This window comes from Melospiza georgiana, chromosome 7 (genome assembly GCF_028018845.1).
Source record: "Melospiza georgiana isolate bMelGeo1 chromosome 7, bMelGeo1.pri, whole genome shotgun sequence".
Taxonomy (NCBI): domain Eukaryota; kingdom Metazoa; phylum Chordata; class Aves; order Passeriformes; family Passerellidae; genus Melospiza; species Melospiza georgiana.
Genome location: NC_080436.1, coordinates 38,740,983 through 38,764,583, shown reverse-complemented (window position 1 = coordinate 38,764,583; position 23,601 = coordinate 38,740,983). Strand labels below are relative to the sequence as shown.

At 47.6% G+C, this 23,601-nt stretch overlaps 3 protein-coding genes across 5 annotated transcripts in view; 1 reads left to right on the top strand and 2 right to left on the bottom strand.

The window, feature by feature from the left end:
- MBD5 (methyl-CpG binding domain protein 5) overlaps positions 1 to 2,675 on the bottom strand; it is a 128,423-nt gene extending 125,748 nt beyond the window's left edge. Inside the window, exon 1 of the mRNA XM_058027718.1 lies at positions 2,571 to 2,675. The gene's annotated coding sequence lies outside the window, so the exon portion shown is untranslated. The remainder of the gene's footprint in view (positions 1 to 2,570) is intronic.
- A 669-nt stretch (positions 2,676 to 3,344) lies between these two features.
- ORC4 (origin recognition complex subunit 4) lies at positions 3,345 to 16,844 on the top strand. Of its 2 annotated transcripts, none has more exons than XM_058028486.1 (14): positions 3,345 to 3,480; positions 4,587 to 4,658; positions 5,389 to 5,465; positions 6,887 to 6,977; positions 8,306 to 8,381; positions 8,727 to 8,812; positions 10,267 to 10,315; positions 10,738 to 10,889; positions 11,995 to 12,168; positions 12,771 to 12,857; positions 14,923 to 15,031; positions 15,696 to 15,791; positions 15,872 to 15,939; positions 16,093 to 16,844. In XM_058028486.1, exons 1-14 carry the CDS (start codon positions 3,412 to 3,414, stop codon positions 16,279 to 16,281), a joined length of 1,395 nt encoding a protein of 464 aa, XP_057884469.1. In that variant the 5' UTR covers positions 3,345 to 3,411; the 3' UTR covers positions 16,282 to 16,844. The 2 variants fall into 2 exon arrangements, with proteins under 2 accessions (XP_057884469.1, XP_057884468.1); XM_058028485.1 differs by having other exon boundaries at positions 3,345 to 3,489.
- ACVR2A (activin A receptor type 2A) overlaps positions 16,845 to 23,601 on the bottom strand; it is a 56,920-nt gene continuing 50,163 nt past the window's right edge. For both annotated transcript variants that reach the window (XM_058028483.1, XM_058028484.1), the window contains 5 exons: positions 22,813 to 22,958; positions 22,241 to 22,355; positions 21,177 to 21,315; positions 20,479 to 20,609; positions 16,845 to 20,027 (listed from right to left, as the gene is read on the bottom strand). In XM_058028483.1, coding sequence (XP_057884466.1) covers positions 19,833 to 20,027; positions 20,479 to 20,609; positions 21,177 to 21,315; positions 22,241 to 22,355; positions 22,813 to 22,958 — 726 coding nt within the window. In that variant the 3' untranslated portion in view covers positions 16,845 to 19,832. The remainder of the gene's footprint in view (positions 20,028 to 20,478; positions 20,610 to 21,176; positions 21,316 to 22,240; positions 22,356 to 22,812; positions 22,959 to 23,601) is intronic.

Sequence of the window (23,601 nt, the reverse complement as noted above, 5' to 3'; positions counted from 1 at the left end):
AAAAAAACATATAAATCCACTGACAAAACAAATGAAATGACCCAGCTGAATCCCAAGGTATTCCATCCTGGAGAGGACTGTGGTGATGCCAGATCTCCTGTGCTTTGGAACAAGGAGAAACACTGATTCCTGCACAGCTCAACAACGAAAGGACAGCAAGAAAAGTTCAATTATTGAAGGTATTGCATCATAAAGATTCTCCTCAAACATCCGCCTCCCTAATCCAAACAGAGACCAACTCATCTGTCCACAGAGGAAGGAAGGGATGGCAGAAACTCCACAGAAACATGATTGAAGTCAGGCCTAAACAGCATCTCCATGCTCAGCACAGCCATGGCAGCTCCTCGCTAACTCCAGAAGCCACCGACCCAGAGTACAGCAAAATAATTATTAATTCTGTCCCCAAAAACAAAGAACTGCAAAATCCACACCAAGTTTTCCTAGAAGCAACCAGCACCTGTAAATATCTCAATAACAGCAGCAAAAAGAGCTTAGGAACCCAACTAAAAGGAAACTGTGTTGCCTTTCAGTTACAGCTGCTGATAATTCACAATCTTTCCTAGCACAGGTTGAAAGGTTCAATTCCTTCAGCTCTGGGGAGGTTGTGACAGCAGCCAGGAGGCCCAAATTAGCCTGAGACCCCTTTGTGCCAAACCTGCAGAAATGCAGGAATTGCCACCCAGAATCCTTCAGAGGGCCCTTCCCACCCCAATCCCACCAATCCCACAGCTCTCCCTCCAGCACAGACCTGGCTGCAGCACTGGAGGCCTATGGAAATGAAGGTTTATCAGGTATTTTATCTCTAAGATTTAAAGCAAGAAAAAACCCTGACTTACTCTGCCCAGCTTCAGAATCCTGTTCAATTTCACTGTGTGACCATATTAAACCAAACCATAGGTACTTTAAAGCCCAAAACACAAGGAGATGGTGAAATCCCTGTAATAATTACTGTATCACACCACTGGAGGATGTGGAAGTTGGGGACAGAGCTGCAGCTCTACAGACACGGGGAATGTAATCCTGCAGCCACTGTAGGCTTCCATGAACAGAGCAAAGCAGATCAATGGGATCTCAGGCTGAGAAAAGCAGCAGTGTCATGAAATAAAATAATGAAATTATGTCCTTCCCTCCTGGACAGGCTTTTGCTGTCCACCTCCCACCTGTAGTATGTATGTTTAAATCATGGGTGTTTATACACAGATCTGGTAATTTTGGGGATTGACACCGTTGAGGTTTTGTCCCCACACGTTTAAACCCAAAGTTCTTACAAGCAAAAAGAAAACTAACAGCAAACTATGAGAAAGAGCTACAGTTATGGCTGCTGCCTCCAATTCTCCATCACAACACTGTCCAGCATCAATCCCAGCTCTGGTCTTCTCCTGTTCCTTCCACCCCATCAAATTACAGATCTCTCAAACTCATCCCAGCCCGACCCCAAAACTGCTGCTTCCCACCAGACACGTGGGTACAAAGCAGGAATGGGAGACAGCCCAGCATGCCAGGAGAGCTCTTTCTTGTGGGCATCCTTCAGTGACACACACTCTGTGCTCACCATTTAACTGGGGCGCCCCTCTGGAACACACACCCACGGCCTACTCCGTGGTTCTGCACCCAGCGCTTAATAAACCAAAAATAATAAACCCAGAATAAACCAAAGCGCTCCAACCGTCTTTTGGAAATTACAGAGGACATAATTAAGCTCCAGAAATAAGCAGACAACACCAATTCCAATATAAACATCCTACTTTGTGTAGGGGACTGTCTCATCTCAACTTGGTGTTAATGCCCCAACCCTTACTTCTGGATCCCTGCAAACGTCTAGGAGGTTTCTCCCAACATTTCCTCGAGTCCACAGTTTAGTTTGACATTTAAAGCCATTACATTTTAACCTATTTCAGACGTTTGAACACCCAAGTTTCCCTGGAACTAGCAGCAAACATGGTCAGGCCAGTCCACCAGCAGCACCTGACCAAGACGGTGAGCGGGGATGGAGACACTTGGCCTTCCCAGCAGAAACCATGGAAAAACACATCCCGACATGTACATCCCAACAAACCATTGCCCAAATATAGCCGGGCACCACCGATAAACCAGGGGCTGCCACCAAAGCACATCCCAACCCGCAGACACCAAGTCCAGCTCCTGGACTGTCTATCCCCTGGAAGTTCAGCTCGGGAAAGGGTCTTTGTACAAGTGGTCTTTGTACCTTCACCACCGCAGGGGTTTAATAACTCAAACAATAAGTCAAACAACGGCCTGGAACCTGGGGGGCAACGCCGGGGCTCCCTGATATCCCGGGAAAACAACACTTGGGGCACTCGGCCGGGGCTCGGCACCCACCGCAGCACCCCGAACTTTGCCCGGCGCCCCCGCCGCCGTCACCCGCCTCCCCTCCCGCTCCGGAGGGGCCCAAAGGAGCATCCCCGGAGCATCCCCCGACAACAAAGCTGGGGCGGGGGGCGCCGGGAAGGGGCCCGGAGTGACAGGCGGTGCCCCCCCCGGGTAAACAGGGGGTAAACACGGGGTAAACAAACAGCCCCCCCCGCCCCGCCGCTCCCCCCCGCACTCACCTCAGGGCCCCCGGGCGCAGGGAGGAAGGCGGAGACGCACACAAAGGGTAATAAAGGGGGAGGAGGAGGAGGGAGCGGCGCTCCGCGGGGCCGCCCCCGAGGGACGGGGGGGGGTCTCGGTGTGTTTGGGGGGGATGTGGAAGAAACTCCCCGGCGGGGCTGCGGGGGGGGCAGCGACTCGGGGCCCCCCGCCCCCGCCTCGGCGCGGCGCTGCTTCGTGTCCCTTCAGCGGCGCGAACAACCGGCCGTCCCGCCGCCGCCCCCCCCCCGCGCTCCTCCTCATCGCCGCCGCCGCTGTCGGGAAGGAGGAGGAGGAGGAGGAGGAGAAGGAGGAGGAGGAGGAGGAGGAAGAGGAGGGGAGGCAGCAGCGGCGGCCGCCACCGCGCATGCGCCCCGGGGGAGCTCGGGAGGCCGCGGGGAGGAAGGGGGGGGGGAAACGGGGGGGGGGGGGGGGGGGGGGGAGACGACGACTTCCCACAGCGCCGCGCGCGCCGCTCCCGGAAACGGATCCGGGACAGGGAGGAAGGAAGTGGATGAGGGGGAGGAAGAAGGGGGGGAAATGGACGGGGAGGAAGTGACGGGAGAGGAGCGGAGGGGAGGGGAAGGGGCGGGGAGGGGAGCGGGGAGCGCGCGGTGACGTGAGGGGGCGGTGCGCGCGGGGGCCGGTGGGAGCGGGTGCGCGCGCGCGCGCGCGGGGCGGGTTCCGCCCTCAGGTGTGGGAGGAGAGGGCGGGAAAGCGGCGTGGGGGCAGCGCGGGCAGGTGAGGGGGGCGGGCAGCGGGAGAGCCAGTGTCTGTGTCTGCCTCAGCCTCCGCCGGGAGGGACGTGCCCAGCTGCGGAGGATGCGCCCTCCTCCCCGCCCTTCATCTGCCCGGGCTCCGGCGTCTCTGAGGGAGCCGCGGATGCAGCCTGTGAGGAGGGTAACGGGGGAGCGGTTCCTGAGGGGAGGAATGGCTGCTGGGAGGGGGCTCGGGTGCCGTGAGGGGTGAGGTGAGGGCTGAGGGGAGCGTGCGAGCGGCGGTGGCCGCCCTCAGGTGATGGAGAAGAGGCGGGAAACGTCGTGAGGGGAGGTGGCGGGCCGGACAATACCCCAGGACCCGCCAAGCCCTGTAGGGCCCCCATTCATTTCCTTCGGGAACCTCTCAAGGTCCTCCCAAAATCTGCTCTCAGCGTCCCCACAGCCCCTCATGGACATTCCCAAGCTCTTTGTGGCCGCTCCATTCCCTCGTCGGGGTCGTCACCGACTCTTCCAGCCCCGAAAAATCAACACCACCACCTTCCCCATTCCCACAAATCCCTCCCCGAATGGACACACCCCCTCCCGACCCCCTTTTCAGAGCATTCCCAGACCCTCCTAGCCCCTATAAATTCCTCACCCCAAATCCCTCAGGACCATCCCCAAACCCTTCCCAGGACTATTCCTAAATCCCCCTCAAGACCTGTAATTGCCCCCCCAAATCCCCCTGAGAGCCTCCCTCAGGCCCACTTGAATCTCCCTCAGAACCCACTCAATCTTCTCAGTCATGATCACCCCCAAGGTCCCCAGTCCCTAAAGGTTTCCACTCAAACCCCTCTGGATCTACCCAAATCTCTTCAGAAACCCCCCCCAAATCCCCTTAGGACCCCTTCAGAGCCAGCTTGTCCAGAGAGATGCTGTGGTTATTGTTATAAACAAGGAGGGCCAGTTATTCCTGTAAAAACTTAATTCCTGTCTTAATTGTCTGCTTGTAGCTTGTTGCAGCTGCAGAAACATAAGGGCATATTTTTAAACTCTCTAAAGCATCCTAAAGGCAGTGCTGTTTAGGGGAAGGGTGTAAACATTAATGTTATCAGGAATAAATTTTAAATTACTTCAGTGTTTTGCCTTTTTCCCTAGGAAGATAGACTTCTACATCTTTATTAGTTAAGAACAGATGTTCATTGCAGTCCTTAAAAATGACCAACATCCAAGTACAGTTTCTGGCTGGGATTGTTTGGAAAGCAATGCTATTTAATAAAATGTTTATTTCCTCCAAAGATGAAACCTTCTGCAATGAGCAAGCGAAAGCTGAGGGAGAGCAGTGGAGAAAGTGCTGAGTGCATTTCCCAGGTCAGTTACACCTTTATTATTATATTCTTTTCAACTTATGGAACTTTTTCACCCTTTTTATTCATGTCATTGTATTTTTTTTCCTAGACCAGTTAGACAGACTTGTACAGATCCTGGATACAATTGTCAGGGCACTAAATGGTTTTTGTATCTCTGTTTCTTTCAGCTTGCCACCTGTTGCTTGCTTCAAGTGCTACAATAATAATGTAGTAAAAAATTTAAAGGATGGTCTTGTGCTTTTGCAGCTGTTTGTGGGACCAGAATTGCACAAATCTATTTTTATTCATTTAGGTTTTTTAATCTCTTAGTTTGGAGGGTGAATCAGAACCCAGGTGACTTTTTTTAGCAGCAGGACAGCAGCTGCCAAATCAGCTTGTAGTTTATTTGGTTTTTTTAAACCTTTATTTCTTAGTTTGTTTGGTATTTTTAAACCTTTATTCTCCTGTTTTCCCAAAGTTGCTGGTTAAAAACTGTAACACATCTTGCAAGGAGTTATCCCTGGATCAGTGATTTCTTATGTATTTTAATTGCTTTTTCTCCTTTTTATGATATTTATACCATATTCTGCCTCCTGCAACTTTATTCTTATTTTAAGTCCTTGATAACGATAAAAATTTTAGTATTATAGAATATTATAACACCACAGAAGTGCCTAATTTACTGTTATTTTATTGCTGTAGTGACATTATTGTAAATTCTGCTGTTTTCCTGTGCTGTGTTACCTCCCTAGGTGCAGAAAATCCTTCGGGAAAGGTTCTGTCACCACTGTGCTGCTGGGAAACTGTTTGGGATGGAGCAGCAGTACAGGTGAGGGAGCAGCTCCAGGATTCAGGGATTTCTGATTTACCTGCACCAGTGAAACACTGATGAATCAGAATTTTCTGCCTCTCTGCTTTACCAAATGATGCAGGTTTAAATGACTTCCAGCCCAGGGCTTCTAACAATTATTTACCTCAGAGTTTGGCAGTTTTTATTCAGCTGTTCCCTTCTGTTTTAGTCAGGCTCTGAGTTTTGGATTTCTTGTCCTTATTTCACATCTCTCATTCATGAAGCACTTTTCTTTTTGATACTCTCAGTGCATGTTCTAATACTTTGTGTAATGGCCTGGCAAAGCAAGAAGTTAAATTCTCTTGCTGTGATACTTCATTTTTACTGCAGATTTTCTCCTGTTTGTTGGTGAACTGTGTTAGAAGTAAATCTTAACATTTCTGTGCCAACATTGTGTTTGCTGAAGCAGAAATCCATATTTAAACCTACCTCTGGAGCCATCCAGGGGGGGAATTTAGGGTCAGGAAGAAGAGATTTAGTGGGACAATAACACTGTCCCAGTACTGATCATTTTACAGATGTAGGTCAGATTCTGCAGATAACAAGCATGTATTTTAAGAATTTGTTTAAAACAATTAATTTTTCCAAGGCTGACTTTATGTAAGTGGAATCACCTGATGTGAGCACAAGTTTTCATTACAAGAGGAACAAAACCATTTATGAAAACAGTGTGCTGTACCTGCAGAGCTCACACAGGAACAAGCCTCTCCTGCTTCTACTGGAATTCTGAAAAGCAATTTCCAGGCTGTGTCCTGCTTAGTGTGCCCCTGGCAGTGAATTCTCCTGCAGGGAAAGCACAGTGAGCTCCCCAGCTCTGCTTTGCCCTTCCCAGGATGTGCCAGGGCTCGTGGCTGGGGCTGGCTCTCCAGCAGGAACCAAACCCAGATGTGCTGGCTGACTCCCTCACCCCCTCAGAAGCAACAGCAGCGTGTCAGTGTCCCATGTTCCAAAAGCACATTGTTGATGTGGAATGTTGGGAATTCTTGGGGTGTGAGCATTTCCCAGCGTTTGGGAATTGCAGGTGTCATGGGCTGCTGTGAACGCTGTAAGTGTGGTTTGAGGTGCTGAGTCTGTCTGCAGGTCATTCACAGCTGGGGAGGAACAGTGGGAGCACAGAAAGCAATCTATTTCCTAAAGAAAGAAATAATTATTGAGGCCTGTCCTTGAGAATTGCAGAGCTTTATGAATTAGTGATACTCTCAACTTCAGCATGTTTTAATATTTTAAAGTATTTTAAGAGCTCTGATCACCGAGCCCTTTGTACTTTATTGTATTACATTTTGCATGGCCTGAGTGTTGGCTCTCAGAGCAAGCTGAACTGGATTGAATTTTAATTTTTGAGTTTTCCCTGGGCTTGGGGGATGCTGTCAGCTTCCAGCCTGTTTCTGTTTCCTGCACAGACATTTGCTGGAGCTGCTGAGAAGAACCACGGTGCACGGGGAGAGCAATTCGGCGCTGGTGATCGGCCCCCGCGGCTCCGGGAAATCCGCGGTACGAGCAGCCCCTGCAGCTCCCCGTGGGCCCAGCACAGCCTTTGCAGAGAAACTCAAAACATCCCAGGGCTTTCTGTGGGAATTCTCTTCAGGAACAGCACGGAGAAATCTGCTCCTAACACTTGTCTTTGCAATTAAAGCCATGTGCTGATTACTCTTTAATTAACCTAGTTTTGGGCCCTCACTGTAAAAATGACAAAAAGGCATCCAAAAGGAGTAGTCTGAGGGGTGGGCTTCTCCATTGGTGTGTGTGCAGGGAATGGTCAGGAATGTTGTTACCTGCCATGGAGCAGAATAGTTTTTGGTGGTTATGGTTTATAAGTGTAGGTTTTGTATTTTAAGGGAATTCCCCTTAGTGAAGCACATGAAGAGATGACCTCTAAATTGAATGTTCAATACTTCAACATTATTCAGACACTCAAGTCTTTAATATTTACTGTAAAAGATGTGATGAAAAATTTGTGGTCCTTTCAGACAGAATATAATGTAGCAAAATCACCTATGCAGAATGAATTGCTTCCTTTTTATATATCAGTTGTAAGGTGCTGGAGTAAAGAAAATCATGTGTGTGTATATTTATATATTTATATATATTTATATATATTTATATATATTTATATATATTTTTATATATTTATATATATTTATATATATTTATATATATTTATATATATTTATATATATTTATATATATTTATATATTTATACTTGCACACAGGTGGGAGCTACAAATCCTCTTCTGAAGAAGCCAAAGCAAATAGTAGCTTTTTTTTATTTTTAAATGTAACATTTCCACTAATTACAGATATTTTAATACAAGTTTTTACTAGTAACAAGTTTTTGATGGACACCAAATTTGGGGGTTTTATAAGCAGCAGTTGGTGCAATCATGTGCAGTTTTAATTCTGTCTTCCAGAAGAAAAGAATAAGCAGAGTTTCTTTTAACATCTAAAGCAGAGTTTCTTTCTACAGCATCCAAAGAAGCCATGAAGCTGAATTTGGCACCAGCTCAAGAGTCAAATTCTCTCACATCTCAAATTCATAAAGCTTTTTGATTAAGGCAAAAGCCCCAGATATTAGCCCAAAATAAGTGACTGAAATAGCAGAGTTATTTTCCCTTCCCTCCCAGTTCAGCAGAATGAGCAAATGCAATGCCACAGTCATGGCTGGTGAATGCAAAGTTGTCATTTTAGGGATTTAGTCTGGAAATTACTCAAACATGTTCCCTTACACACTGTTTCCTGTCCTGTAATATCTGTAATTACACGTTCCTTGCTGATAAAAAATGAATCTTCTCACAGAAATTCTGTATTGTTTCTTTCCTAGTTATTAAATCATGTTTTAAAAGACCTCAGGGAAATGGAACAAGTGAGAGAGAACCTCTTGGAAGTCCATCTGAATGGTAAGTAAAACATCATTGATCCAGGGTTCTGTTATATTCACTTCTGTATTTTGTATGATCTGAGTGAAATTCTTGCTTTCAGCAATTCAGTCCAGCCTAAATCATGGACATGTTTGTCTCTGAGCCCCAAAGTGCCTCTCTTTGTATTTGTTACATAAAGGGAACTTCTGTGCTCTTAGTGACAGAATCAATCCCTTGTCAGGTGCAGAAACCCCATCCAGTCTGACTTTTGAAAATGCAGAAAGCTCTGCAAGGCTGGCAAGGCAGAGAAGCTGCTGTTCAGTTTCTAGTGGGGGTGAGGGACAGCTGCCAGTTCTCAATGAAGAATCCTTTTCTTTCTTGCAGGGCTTCTGCAGACCAATGATAACGTGGCCCTGAAGGAGATCACCAGGCAGCTGCAGCTGGAAAATGTGGTTGGGGACAAAGTTTTTGTGAGTGACTTCCCTGACCCTCCAAAGCCTGTCCTGGGACACTGGGGCTGTGTGGGATGGGGCTTGCAGGGCCTGCTAGGGCTCCCTTTGCTGATGGAGCACTATTAAAGCAAAATTATCCTTTTTTAAAAACCCACCAACTTGTGCCTTACAGGAGGGAAAAAGGGAAATGTGTCTTAACAAGCCCCAGAAAAACAAACTCCAGTATTCCAAAGTTATTCCAAAGTATTAAATATTTATAGTATTCCTTAAGTATTAATTATTAATAGTATTCCGAACTTAAGTATTCTAAAGTATTTATAGTATTCCTTAAGTATTAATTATTAATAGTATTCCAAACTTAAGTATTCCAAAGTTTTTCCAAAGTATTTCTAGTATTCCTTAATTGTTTATTATTAATACTATTCTTTAAGTATTCCAAAGTTATTCCAAAATATTAACTATTTATAGTATTCCTTAAGTATTTCTTATTAATAGTATTCCAAACTGAAGTATTCCAAAGGAACTTTGTTCAGAGACGTGGGGAATTTGGAAATGTTGTTTTTAACATTTCAAATCAAAGAATTCAACCAAAAATCAGGATCTTTAATAGATTATCAACCCTTTTTTGGTCTATCCAAAAAGGAAGTCTATCCAGGCTTCCTAGAGCTCTCATTTTCCATGGAATTTCTATTAAAATATTCAATTTCTATTAAAATTTAAAAATGTCTATTAAAATATTCAATATTAGACTGTGGTTCACTCTTTAGGGGGGCTCCTGAATTTCTTGCTTGGCAGTTGGCAAGGACAGAGTTGTACAAACTGATTTACATGGGTACTGAGGACAGTCCTAAAGAGAGTGACCAAAGTGCTTGAAAATGAATTTCCCTCATTTTCTGTAACTCACATCCAGAGGTTAAATTGGCTTTTCTGCCCCTTTGCCAGGGCTTGTGCTCTTCAGTTCATTATTTCTCCCCTCACACTGGGGGGCTGCAGGGTGGGAGAGTTCTGGAGCTGGACCAGGGTGGGCACAGCCACTCAGTGATGTTTTCAGGAGGGTTTGATGCTTCCATCTGTTCAGTAAAGTTCCCAATGAAACCCTGCACCCTCTCAGTGGAACACTTAGGGGCCACTTTGTCCATGTGTGGGGCTGGAAAATGAGGCTGCAGCAGCTGTTTCAGGAAGGATGGAGCTGCCTGTGAGTTTAGGTGATTGCAGCATTCTCTGATCACTGATTTTTGCCTGCCTGGGGCAGTTTGGGGATTTCAGACTGGGAAAAGTGGGTGAATGCAGAGTTATCCATCCTTGTTCTTGTCCTGAGGAGTTTATGATCATACAGCATGAAGCACTATTGGACATTTTGAAAGCAGAGTTTTGGAAGTGATGGCCTCCATTGCATGTCTGAGTTTGCTGTAATTAAACAGCTCTGGGAATGACACTGCAAATCCTTTCTGAAACTCCTTTATTCTGTCTAGGGCAGTTTTGCTGAGAACCTTGCCTTCCTCCTTGAAGCTCTGAGGAAAGGTAAACACTAAAACCTCCTTGTGAACTCTGGGTCACTTGACTGTGGAAAATGGAGTTTTTTCTTCTATTTTCCAGGTGGAATGAAGAAACTTAGCCCAAAGATGCATCATGGTTATAAAATAATGTAAAAATTAGTTAATACTGATAACTACTCTGAATATAGTGTGTACACCTGATACTGATATATACCCCTGTTGGGACTGCTAAGGCTTGCATGTGATGTTAGCTCTGACTGAACTCACTACAAAACCTTCCCAGTTTTTCCATGTGTTTTCCTTTTTGCTGTTGCACCTGGAGGAAGGGAGGGCTCAGTGAAAAGCTGCAAGGAAATCTGTGCATGTTTAACCCCATTAATAAAGGAAGATGCAGCAATGGATCTCTAATGCTGGAGTGGCCCTGCTAACTCTGCACATTTCTCTCAGGAGACAGAACCAGCAGCTGCCCAGTTCTGTTTGTCCTGGATGAGTTTGATTTGTTTGTGCACCACAAGAACCAGAGCCTGCTCTACAACCTGTTTGACATCTCCCAGTCTGCACAGACCCCAGTGACAGTCATTGGGCTCACCTGCAGGCAGGTAAGAAATGCCATTTCCTCATCCCACCTTTTCAGCTGTTCTAAAGTGACTTTTGTCTTAGTTGGAATGACTTCTCCTTCCCTGGAACCTTAATTTCCTAAGAGACTTTGCTCAATTATCCATTTTTCTAACTTTTGAATTGGGAAGGAGGATGTAAAAAAAAAAAAAATTTGTGCTGAGAGCAAATTGAAGATGCCCAAAGCCCTCAAGCTCACTGCTAAAGGAGCAAACCAACATTTCTAAGGACACAAATTCAACATTAGACCTTGATTCACTCTTTGGAGGGGCTCCTGAATTTCTTGGTTGGCAGTTGGCAAGGACAGATGTGTTTAAATCTCTTTTTTTTTTTTTTAAGAAACCACTTCAGGAGGGTGGTTTCTTAAAAAAAAAAAAAAAAGAAAATGAGTTCAGGATCCCCTTTTCTAGCAAAAGTGAACTTTTGCTAGAAAATGAGTTCAGGATCCCTGTTCAATTTGCTCTGATTTTACAATGACATCATGTTGAATTGTGGGCAAATTGTGTGAAATAATTCCTGGGGAAAACTATGGAAATTTGATAAAACTTCTGTTTTCACAACTGTTGGTGCTGGAGACAGTTGGGCTGTGACAAGAAGAATAATTAAAATTTCTTATCAAAGCCTGATTTGGGCTTGACTGGGATTAGCTGGGCAAATTTCTGGAAGTTAAAAGTTGATTTGTTGATTTAATAAATGACAATGTTTCCTTCTGCATCATCATCACTGTCCTGAGTCTGCTGTGCTCCTCACCCCTTATTGAGACCCTTTTATCCCCAGTTTGGAGTGTAGTTAAGGAAGTGTCTCCAGAGTGCCAGCTGCTGTTTCTGAGGGTTTTTTTTGGCTTTTAGGTATTTTTGGGGATTTTGAAGCTGGATTCTGATGTGCAGCACCACGAGGCCTGGGCTGCTTGGTGCCATTGCAAACACATCAATTCAAATCATCATTTAACTTATGTTGCAACATTTTAACCCTCAGAATTCAATAATTCTTTTTTCAGCATGCTTTACTTCGGTGATTTGTGCTGTAGCAAAGAAAACACCAAATTCATCTGCTTTTTTAATTATTGTTTTTCCTTTTCTTTTCGTCAAGGATATCCTGGAGCTCTTGGAGAAGAGAGTGAAGTCAAGGTTCTCCCACAGACAGATATATTTGATGAATTCCTTTGATTTTAAACAATACATGAAGATATTTAAGAAACAGCTTTCTCTTCCTGCTGAATTTCCTGATGAGTCTTTTGCACAAAAATGGAACAATAATGTTCAGGTACTAAAAGCATTTTATACTTGATTTTAAGAAAAATTCTAAAGTGAGAGCAGTGCAAAGCTGGTTTACTTTACACTTTTACTGGTAAAGGATATGTGTGTAAAGCTTTTACCTAAGATTGGCATTTCCACTGGCTGAGTGTGACATGGAATAAATTAAATTATTATAGAGAATCTTTGCTCATTGAAATCTGGAGGTAAAATTGTCACAGGAAACACCAGAAAGTTGAGGTTGGACATGAAGATTGTATTGTCAGGTGTAAGCTGAGCACTTTAAAAAATATATTTACCTGTTATTTTCCCAGGTGAGTATGAAATGATTGAAGTGAGTATAGATGGTTGAAGCATCACTGTGCTGTCTCTTGCAGCATCTCTCAGCTGAGTGTGACATGGAATAAATTAAATTATTATAGAGAATCTTTGCTTATTGAAATCTGGAGGTAAAATTGTCACAGGAAACACCAGAAAGTTGAGGTTGGACATGAAAATTGTATTGCCAGGTGTAAGCTGAGCACTTTAAAAATATATTTACCTGTTATGTGAGTATGAAATGATTAGAAATGAGTATAGATGGTTGAAGCATCACTGTGCTGTCTCTTGCAGCATCTCTCAGAGGATAAAACCGTGCAGGGGGTGCTGCAGAGGCTCTTCCAGCACACCAAGGACCTGCGCTCGCTGCACTCGCTGCTGGTCTGTACCTGGGTGTTTCTGTGCCTGGGTGTTTCTGTGCCTGGGTGTTTCTGTGCCTGGGTGTTTCTGTGCCTGGGTGTTTCTGTGCCTGGGTGTTTCTGTGCCTGGGTGTTTCTGTGCCTGGGTGTTTGTGGAACCTCCTTGCAGGGATTTGTGAGCAGCTCTGGTGTTTCCAGGCCTTTTAGCTGGGCTGTGTCTGAAACAGCATTTTCCTGAGCTTCAGCCAGTGCTGGCTCCCTGCAGGCTGTACCAGTTCTGTAGCAGTTCCCCTGGGAGGATGAGCTGTGCCCTTCAGATGGGGCTGAGCTTTGGCTATTTCACTGTCTCCAAGCCTTTCCATTCATAAAACAAAACTGTAGGTGAAACCTTTTGAAACTCCTTTTTCCTTTCTGAGGTTGTTTTTGCTTCCTAGTGAATCCTGACATCTGCTCATACTGAAACCTCTTTATTCTGCTTGAACTTCCATCACCACACAGGAGCTGCAGCTCTCTTGGAGGGTCTTTTTTAAATTTAAGCTGCCTCCCTAATTCTGCTTTGGAACACAGCTCATGACACTTCTACAGAGGATAAATAACACTAATTTAAATAAGAGTAATTTAACTATCCTAAACTGTCCCTGTGCTTGTGTCAGTGTGAAAAGCCCTGGGGCTGTTGTGCCAGCCCAGATTGTGACCTCCTGCTCTGGGCTGGGCTGGCTCCAGTGCTCCCACTCCTCCTGCAGGGCCCAGAGCCACCCCGAGAGCCACAGCAGAGCCCTTTGGTGCTGCTCTGGGCACTGCAGGTGGTTCCAAGATTGCAGATGGTTCCTGGTGCAGGGCCCCCAGATCTGTGCCTGTGGCTGCACTGCAGGCAGGAAAGGAGCTGATGGCAGCCAGAGCCTCCTGAGAGAGGTGAGAGCTGAGGCTCAGCTTTGTCCTTGTGGTCTGCAGCATGTGCTGAGCTCTTCCTTTGGAAAGAGACCTTCTGTTCTGAGGTCAGCTTCCCAATAAAAGCATGTAATACAGATTCTGGAGGGATGAGTCAGGAGTTCCTGAGAAGGGTCTGGGGAGACCTTGGAGCCCTTCCAGTGCCTGAAGGGGCTCCAGGAGAGCTGAGAGGGACTGGGGTCAAGGGATGGAGGGACAGGAGCCAGGGAATGGCTCCCAGTGCCAGAGGGCAGGGATGGATGGGACACTGGGAACTGGGAATTCCTGGCTGGGCTGGGATTGCCAGAGCAGCTGTGGCTGCCCCTGGATCCCTGGCAGTGCCCAAGGCCAGGCTGGAGCACCCTGGGGCAGTGGGAGTGTCCCTGGGCACACAGGCAGGTGCAGAACAGCTGTGAGCCATTCCTGCCGCAGCCTCTGAGATGCTGATCCATTGACATGGATATAAACAGGGTCAGGAGGATTTATCTCCTGCAATCAGGAGGCTTTCAGGTTTTAAGCCTGGAAAACTTCCCTGGCAAGATGACATTGTAGTGCCAGCTATTTGCAGGGTTTTCAGTGTGAAGCTGTGTGTGTGTGGGGTTTGTCCATTCCTGTTGCAGGGTCACTCCAGGTGCTGTGTCCATTCCCAGCAGGAATGCAGTGAGCTCTGTGTGTGTGTGAGCTGTGAGCTCTGTGTGCTCTGTGTGTGAGCTGTGAGCTCTCTGTGCTCTGTGTGTGTGTGTGAGCTGTGAGAGCTGTGAGCTCTGTGTGTGTGTGTGAGAGCTGTGAGCTGTGTGTGTGTGTTTGTGAGCTCTGTGTGTGTGTGAGCTGTGAGCTCTGTGTGTGTGTGTGTGTGTGAGCTGTGAGCTGTCTGCTCTGTGTGTGTGTGAGAGCTGTGAGCTCTGTGTGCTCTGTGTGTGTGTGTGAGCTGTGTGCTCTGTGTGTGTGTGTGTGAGCTGTGAGCTCTGTGTGCTCTGTGTGTGTGAGCTGTGCCCATCCCAGCCAGCAGGCACACCGTGACCCCTCTCTCTCTCTCCCTCTCTCTCCCTCTCTCTCCCTCTCTCTCCCTCTCTCTCCCTCTCTCTCCCTCTCTCTCCCTCTCTCTCCCTCTCTCTCCCTCTCTCTCCCTCTCTCTCCCTCTCTCTCTCTCTCTGTTGCAGATGCTGGCCAGCAGCGCCGTGACCGTGCACCACCCCCTGCTGACGGCTGCAGACCTGCAGGAGGCCAGCAGGCAGCACAGCACCGACTCCAAGGCCAACATTGTCCATGGTAAAGCCCAGCTGCTCCCCAGAACTGCTCTGCAAGCAGGGGGGTGTCCAGTCCCTGCCTGGAATTCTCCTGGGGGAGGAGATGCAGTGCAGGGAGTGTTCCCTGTGGTGTGAGCTGCACAGGCCTTGCCCAGGGAGTCTGCTCCGGGTCACACCTGCCTGTGGGTGCAGCAATGCCAACTTGGATACTTCCAGTTCTTGCTTTTTGGTGGGAACAGCCCAATCCTGAACACTTCTGCTTCAAATACACAGCAAACAAATCTCCTCTTATCAGTCCTCTCCAGCTGCACCAAGGGAAGTACAGGTTGGATATCAGGAAAAAGTTTTTTTACAGAAAGGTGATAAAGTTCTGGAATGGCTGCCCAGAGAGGAGCCCCCATCGCTGGGTGTGTTTAACAAAGCCTGGATGTGGCACTGGGTGCCAGGGTTTAGCTGAGGTGTTGGAGCTGGGTTGGACTCCATGGTCGGGAAGGTCTCTTCCAACCTGGTGATTCTGTGAATTTTCTAAGACTTGGAATTCTGGAATTTCTTTACATAATAATGATACAGGACAGCAACGGGTGAGGCCCAGAGCATATAAAAATAGAGGAATAAGTGGAGTGGGTAAACTGGCTGTGTCTGTGATGTGCTCAAGGGAAATACTCAGGATTGCTCTTTCCCTGCAGGTCTGTCTGTGCTGGAAATCTGCCTCATCATAGCCATGAAACACCTGAATGAGGTCTATGATGGAGAACCCTTCAACTTCCAGATGGTTTACAATGGTGAGAGCAGTGCCTGAGCCTCACAAACCCTGCCCCACTCACTTCCTTCTGACTGCCCTTTTCTCTTCCTGCTGCTGCAGAATTCCAGAAGTTCATCCAGAGGAAGGCACACTCTATGTACAACTTTGAGAAGCCAGTTGTCATGAAGGTGAGCCTGAAACGCATTTGTTCTTTTTTGAGTTGTAAAGTACTTGGGTTGTAGTTCCCGAGCACAGACGGGGGTGGTCAGACACAGCCCTGGGAGGGAGGGGGTGCTCGGGGCAGGAATGCTGCTGCCCTGCAGTGCCTGTTCCTCCCCAAGGCCTTTGAGCACCTGCTGCAGCTGGAGCTGGTGCAGCCGCTGGAGCGGCCGTCGGCGCGGGCGCAGCGCGAGTTCCTGCTGCTGAGGCTGCTGCTGGACAGCAGCCAGATCATGGACGCGCTGCAGGTGTACCCCAACTGCCCCACGGACGTCAAGCAGTGGGCAACCTCCTCCCTCAGCTGGCTCTGAGCCCCCGCACAGGGAGTGCTCACCCCAGGAAGGTGCTCAGGGCTGTCAGGTGCTGGGTCAGCTCTCTTTGCTGGCCCCTCTGGGGTTTGCTAGAGAGGTGCTGCTGTTCCCTCCAGCAGCAGAGCTCTGCCTCACTCACTGGCTCACCCACGCCCAGGTGCTCCAGCTCAGCTCAGTGCCAGCTCCTGCTCTCACACTCGCTTCCCACTTGGACACATCCAAGCTCTGGGGCTTCTCCCTGTGCCCGAGGGCTCTGCTCCTGGCTCAGGCCATGCTGCCCTCCTGGCTCCCTTCTACAGCCCCATCAGCTCACACTGCACTTTTCTATCTCAAATCTGACTTGACATGGAAAATTTATCCAATTAAATCTTTAATCACAACCGAATTTACTTCATTAAATGTTTAATCCAACAGGCTTCAGCCACAAGGGCTGTTTTGTGCCAAGTACAAGGTAACATCTTTCCATACCAAAGTTTTTGGAGCAAAACTCAAGAGTTTGGCTCAAGAGCTGCTGTAGGACCAGCCCCATGTGTTTATTTTAAAATAAAGCTTTTGAAGAAGCATTTGCAAGTCAGAGTAGTCACATTTTTTATTTTCCCACTGGGGAAGAGGGCAGAGTATACATTTGTATTTGTACAATATTTAACAATCACTTTATTGAGGGCGAGGGGGGGTCGGTTGGTTTTGTGGCACTCGCAGAAAAGCAGCAAGTGCCTTTTAACAGTAGTACAACAACCTGTGCCCAAAACACTGACAAATACAAAGAGGAAAGTTAAAGTAATCGCTCACCAAACTCGAGAGGTAACGAAGAGGAGATGGACTGAAAAAAAACAAACTGGAGGGAGAAAGCAAAGCAGTCCTGCTGGTTGAGTATCTGAGGTAACAGATGTTCCATCAAGGATGCTACTGGAGTCCTTTTGCCCAGGGATGTGTATTGCAGCTTCCTGTGTTTTGTACCAAGTGTTCCTGATCAACAGAAATGTCTTTACAAAGGTTACAAAAGCTGGAAAAGAGGAGAGGGGTGATGACTGATTGTGGATGCTGATGGAGCAGGACAAGTCTCAGCACTGGGTACAGGTGAGGTTTGAGAACTGCACTGCTGCTGTTCCTGGGTCATTCCACGCTCATGGAGGAGTTTGGGAATGGCCCAGGAAGGGCAGCGCTGGCTCAGCCCCCTCCAGCAGCTCTGGGACATGGGACAGGAACGTGTCACCCTCAGCAGCCACAGCTGGTGAGGCCAGGCAGGAAGGGACCAAGGGCACTGCCCAAACAAAGCCAGAGCCCTTCCCAGCACCCCTGGATCCTGCCCTGCTGCTCCCAGCTCTCACTGCATGCTCTGAAACAGGAATTCATTCCCAAGCCCTGGAGCACAGCAGCTCAGGGAGATCACTCTGAGAGCCACTGAAAGCCTTGGGGAGGAGCAGCCTTTCCTCAGGGAGCTCCACGGTGCTGGTAATGCCAGGAACTGGGACTGGAACAAAGCAGGGCTCTCCCAGAGGCAGGAGCCAGCCCTGAGCCTGCGGCAGCTCCTTGGGAGGGTCACAGCCAAGGAGGGACTTGGATTCAGCTTCAGTTCTTGCATGGGATTTCCAAGAGCCCAGAATGAAACCAGCCCGTGGCAAAAGCCCCAAGGAGTCCATGGGTGGGATTTGTTCAGAACTCCAGGCCTGCCCTGCTCTGTGAAGTTTAATTAAAGTGGAGCACAAATGGAAGCCAAAGGGAAGTGTCCAGCCATGATGACCCCACAAACTGCATTTCCTTCCTTTTTCCACGGGCCCCTGGAGCAGGATCCTCGGGCACAGCTGTGAGCAGCAGTGCCACAGCTGGAACATCAGCCCTTCCTTCCTCCCTGCCTGCCCAGAGCTGGCTCTGCTTCACCCATCACACCCCACTGCTCCCAGGGCTGCACTTCCCAGATCCAGCTGCCACCTGCTGCTTCCAGAGACACTGGGGGGACACACGGGGACAAGGACACACAGCACAGCGCGGGCCGCTGCCACCTCTGCTCCGGGGGCTCACAGCGCTCATTGGCCTTGGAGTTTGGTGGGAAGGATGCATCAATGCAGTGGGACAGCATTTGGGAGAAGCACTTTGGCACCCAGCCACCAGTCACTGTGATTCCAGCACAAGGCTGACGTCCTGAACTCCAGCGCTGGAGCTGCGAGTTTCCAGGTTTTCCTCGTTTTCTGCGAGTGCGCTCTGGCCATCGAAATTCCTTTCGTTACCTCGGAATGGTCTTTGCATACTGTGAGCAGAACTGGGTTATCCCTGAAATTTGTAACGTTTAGGATCTGCAATCTGTGGCTGGAACTTAGTGAGTGACTCCAGGCTCAACCTGTGGCTCACAGGCAGTGAGCTGCACTCCCCTCCCATGGCACCGAGCTGTGAGTGGAGGGAAGCTGCAAATCTCCAAGCAGAGGGAGAGGAATGGGGGCACTGAGCTTCCTGAGGTGATCCTGAAACAGTGACACAGCCCCCACTGCCCGGCGGGACAGGGACCGCGCCGCGACCTCGGCACAAACATAAATAGGAAAAAGACTTTTTCAAAAAAACAACAAGAATTCAGAGCTTTCCAGTGTCACAGCTCAGAGAAAATTAAAAAAAAAAAAGAAAGTCATGCTTAAGGTTTCAAATATTCCTCAGACACAGCAAACCTAAATAGTATTCAGTTAAATAAATGGATGAGATACTCTGGGAAATGGAGGGAAAAGCTTTCAACTAAAAGAGGAGGGAAAATTTTCTTTCAATAAACAGCACTTTTTCTTTTTTATACACAACAAGCGAGTACAAGAAAAGGCTAAAAACACGGCTCTAGGAATGGCCACTTCCTGGGGGCATGAAGCTTTCCCCTTCTTAAATAACACAGGGAATTGGGAATACATCATTTACAAAACACGGAGCGGTTTATTATTCCAATTAGTGTTGTCAATCATAATTTAGCGAGGTGGAACTGAGGTATACCTGGTTGAGGGAGGTTAAGTAATACTTGGAAGCCTCTTTGCTCTATCCCATTGATTACTCTTGTTTCTGTACACGGAACAGCAGCACACGGAACATTCACAAGCTGTGTCGTAGTCGCATTACAATAGTCATTTTATAAACAACAACGAATGCAATAAAAACAAGTTACCCTTTTTTTTTTTTGTTGTTTTTAAATCTGAAATGAAATGTTTTTGATTTAAAAAAAATAACAGTAGTTCATTTAAAGGAATTAGTCTCTTCTGACAGGGATTAAGAAATCGGATGTCAGTGTTTAAAATGCTCATTAGCCCGTTCAGGTCCGGATTCTTCATCGCAAGTTCCTTATCAGCACGTGAGGGGTTCTCAGTCACGTCCTTCAGGTGTAAGCAGGGAATGCAGAAAGTCTCATGGATCCACGTTGGGGAGGAGGAGGAGGAGGGGGAAAACAAAGGATAAACACCTGTTGGTGATGCTCCAGAGAGACTTACCATCCGTTCTTGCCACCCGGAACAGCAGTGACGCCAGCAGTCCGTGCGCTGTAGCAGCTCCAGTGAAGAGTCCTGTGGTCACTTCCATGACCAGTGCAACTATCATAGACTGGATTCTTTGGGAGGAAAGTCAACGTTTGTCACCATTGTGACCACAGTCACGATGTCCTCTGTTGTTATAATGTTAGTGAGTTTTTGCATCTGGATGATCCTCTCCTCCACGCAGCCCGCCGACAGCCGCGCCTCGGCGTCGTGATCCCAGCACTCCTCGATGGTCTCGCACAGCATCGCCATTCCCTGGGAAACAGCTCACGTCACAAAGGGCACTTCAGGGGACACCACACCTCCAGATGGGAGCCTTTGTGTCCCACAGCGTGTTTGGTGTGAGCCTGGAGTGTCCCGTGGGGCCTCAGCTCTGCTTTGCTCTGCACCATTGAACAAAAACTGTTCAACAGCAGCAGGGGAAAATCCTTCCCTGCACTGCTGGAGCCCCCCAGTGTTTTAAAAAGGCGAATTCCTCAGACACCAATTGGGACTTCAGTGCAAAGGAACTCCAGGATCTCTTCTTCCACCAAAAACCAAAAAATCCCTCACTTTCTAGTACTGAAGAAAGAGCAGTCTAAGATGAGGAACATTTACAGCCCATTTAACTCCTACTGGAATTATGAAACCCCTGCCAAACCCCAGTGCAATGTACACAACACAGCAGGGACAAAACACGGCATTCAGCCGGTTGGGTGACACTTACAGAATGTTTCTGCCAACACTCCCTTAGGACAGGCCTCTTCTTTTTGTGCACCACAACCTCCTGCATGTCCTCCAGGGAGGGGTGCTGGCCAATCTCCTCCTCGAAAGGCAGCATGTACTCATCCACAGGGCCTGCAGGGGAAACGCCAGTTAAACGGGAAAGGGAAAAGGAGAAGTGTAGCCATGGCATTTCCTGAAAAATCCCTTTGCCAGGATCTTTCTCCTGAGAAGCTGAGAGGCCTCAGAGGAAAAGAAAAACAATGATTATCTGCTGCTGTGGAATGCAACAGGTGCATCTGGGATTGGTCCATGTTGGTTGTTTCTAATTAATGGCCAATCACAGTCAGCTCGGACTCTGAGTCAGAAGCTTTTGTTATCACTCTATTCTTTGCAAGCCTTCTGATGAAATCCTTTCTTTTAGTATAGTTTTAATATATATCATAAAATAATCAATCAGTCTGCTGAAACGTGGAGTCAGATCCTCATCTCTTGCTTCGTGCTGGGACCCTGTGAACACCACCACAGGAAAGGGAGGATTGCCTTGTTGGCTGCAATCAGAACCCGGAGTGGTTGGGGCTGGAAGGGGCTCTCTCCCAGCGGGCAGGGCAGTGCCTCCCAGGGCAATCCCTCCCAGGGCAATCCCTCCCAGGGCACTCCCTCTCAGGGCAGTCTCTCCCAGGGCAGTCCCTCCCTCCTCACCGTCGGCGGCCGTGCAGCGCGAGGCCAGCTCCCAGAGCACCAGCCCCATGGCGTACATGTCTATCCTCAGGAACGCGTCCCTCTGGAAGTTGATAGCACCTTCGAGCACCTCGGGGGCCATGTACCTGCGGGTGCCCACCTGCAGGGGCACAGAACATCAGTGGTTGTGCCCACAATCACCTCCAGCACGGGCACTGCCCCCCCTGCTGCCACATGAAACCCCTGCTCTGTCCCAGGTTACACTGGCCACGGTTGGAACAACCCAATGCAACAACAATTTCCATCTGCTCTGGGGTGCCCTGACCCCCAGGGCAGCACTCACTTTGACCCCCAGGGCAGCACTCACTTTGACCCCCAGGGCAGCACTGATTTTCACCCTCATTCATGGAGAAAGTTTCCTAAATTCCAGAATAGACCACAATCCACAAAAGTGTGAAATAGATTATAGAGAGCAGTGTAGGTGTAAGTGAGAAATTTAGGTTTGGGATTTTTAGTATGTTGTGGATGGAAGCAAGATGGAGGACACAGAGTGTCATCCTGGGTTTCTTCTTCATGCTGCTTCTTCTTGGGTTTGGGTGGCATTTTGTAAATGGGCAGAAAAGTCCCCATTGCAGCTCTTTGGGATCAGTTATTGGGTTAAAAGGGAAATAATCCAGGTGTCAGTTCTTAATTGGATAATTTAGCTTTAGAAACCCTTGTAACAAGAGATTGTTGGCCATTCTGTGCCTTCTAATGAAAAGCTGCAGAACTCCCAGCAGTGAGACTTTTACTGATAAGAAATAATAAACACCTGAGTCGGAACGTGAACTAATGTCCCAAGTGCCTTCAGTCCAGACCCAGTGAAACCCACAACCAGAATCCCCCACATCAGGACTAAATCTTGGAAGTTTCATCCCTCAGCTTCTGAACAATAAGTAAATAATTAATAAAATATTACAAAAGTTCTTGTCCCAATTGTCCAGTCAGGATAAAAGGGGGATAGGCCATGCAAAGAGCCTGAGGGGAGATTCCCACTCACATCCAGGTAACAGCTGGATCATTCCTGGCAATAGCTCAGGATTTACCTGTCCATGGGTGTCTCCTGCAGACTTTCCAGCCTCAAACTTTAAAGCTAGACCGAAATCAGCAATACAGGCCGTGAGGTTGTTTTTCAGCAGCACGTTCTTGCTTTTGATGTCCCTTGCAAGTTCAAGAAAAAATACAAATTAGAGATCTAGAACATGAAATACAGAAAGAACTAAGGAAAAGGGGAGAGAATAAAACAAGGAACATTATGGTATGAAAGGCAAGAAAATTATAAAGAAATAGGTAAGTTAAACAACAAAATAATAATCATAAAACCTCAGAGTACCCTTGCAGACCTTTATGGCAATAAATGAGGCAGTAATTGGAACTGTAATTTTGTGCTTGCTGTTAAAATAAATCCAGATGTATGATGGATATGGGGATGTAGGGATATATGGAGATTTGGATGGTGCATGTGGGATACAGAGGTGGAATGAGAATGTTGCAATCCAAGTGTGCAGTGACTGCAACTCTGTTTAAATAACAGGGTGAAAATGTGCCTTGGAGGGGAGCTGCAGGAATCCTGCAGGACCAAGAGGGGGAGGTGGGTGCCTGCAGGATTGCCATGTACCTGTGGGAGATGGCTGGCTTGTGGCCATCCTTGAGCCCCGGGATGTCCTCGTGCAGGTAGGCCAGGCCCCTGGCCATGGTCTGGGCAATGTGGCACAGCTCGTTCCACGACACCACGTTGGCCTTCAGGAAATCTGTCAGGGACCCCTGCAGCAAACAGGCACACACCCAGCTCAGCCTCACTGCTCCAGGGAAAACCTGCAGTGCCTGCAATTCTCTTCTGTAGGACCTTTGTCCTTCCTTATGGACCTACAGCAGGTCCAGAGTGAAATACTCTGAATAAACAGAGATGAAATCATTCAACACTACAGTTTCAGAGTGAAACTGAACAAATCTAAAGAGATTTGCAGAGTGAAACACTCTGAACAAATCTAAAGAAATCAAAATGATCCAACATAAAATGGAATGTGTTCTTAATTGTATTTGTGTTTTTTCCTTTTGCTGTCACAATAGAATCAATCTGTATCACTTCATCTTTATGCTTATCAACCAACAAGTGAAGCAAAAATAACCCCCCAAAAAATCTCTGCAAGATGGGAGGTTATGTATTTTAGGCAGGTTTAGAGTGGGGATGTTAAAATAGACATCTTCTGAAAAGCCAAAAAAGGCAGAATCAATTTTTGTTTGTCTCCTAAAACAACTCCTCTGTCAGTAACAGAAATCCCTGCTCCTGAAATGCCAGGAATGAGGAGATCCCATTGCAGAGGGGATCTGGCCCTGTCCTGCAGGGTTGGTGCAGCTGGAGGTGACACAGAGCTCCCCCAGGCACTCCATGGACCCACAACCCCAG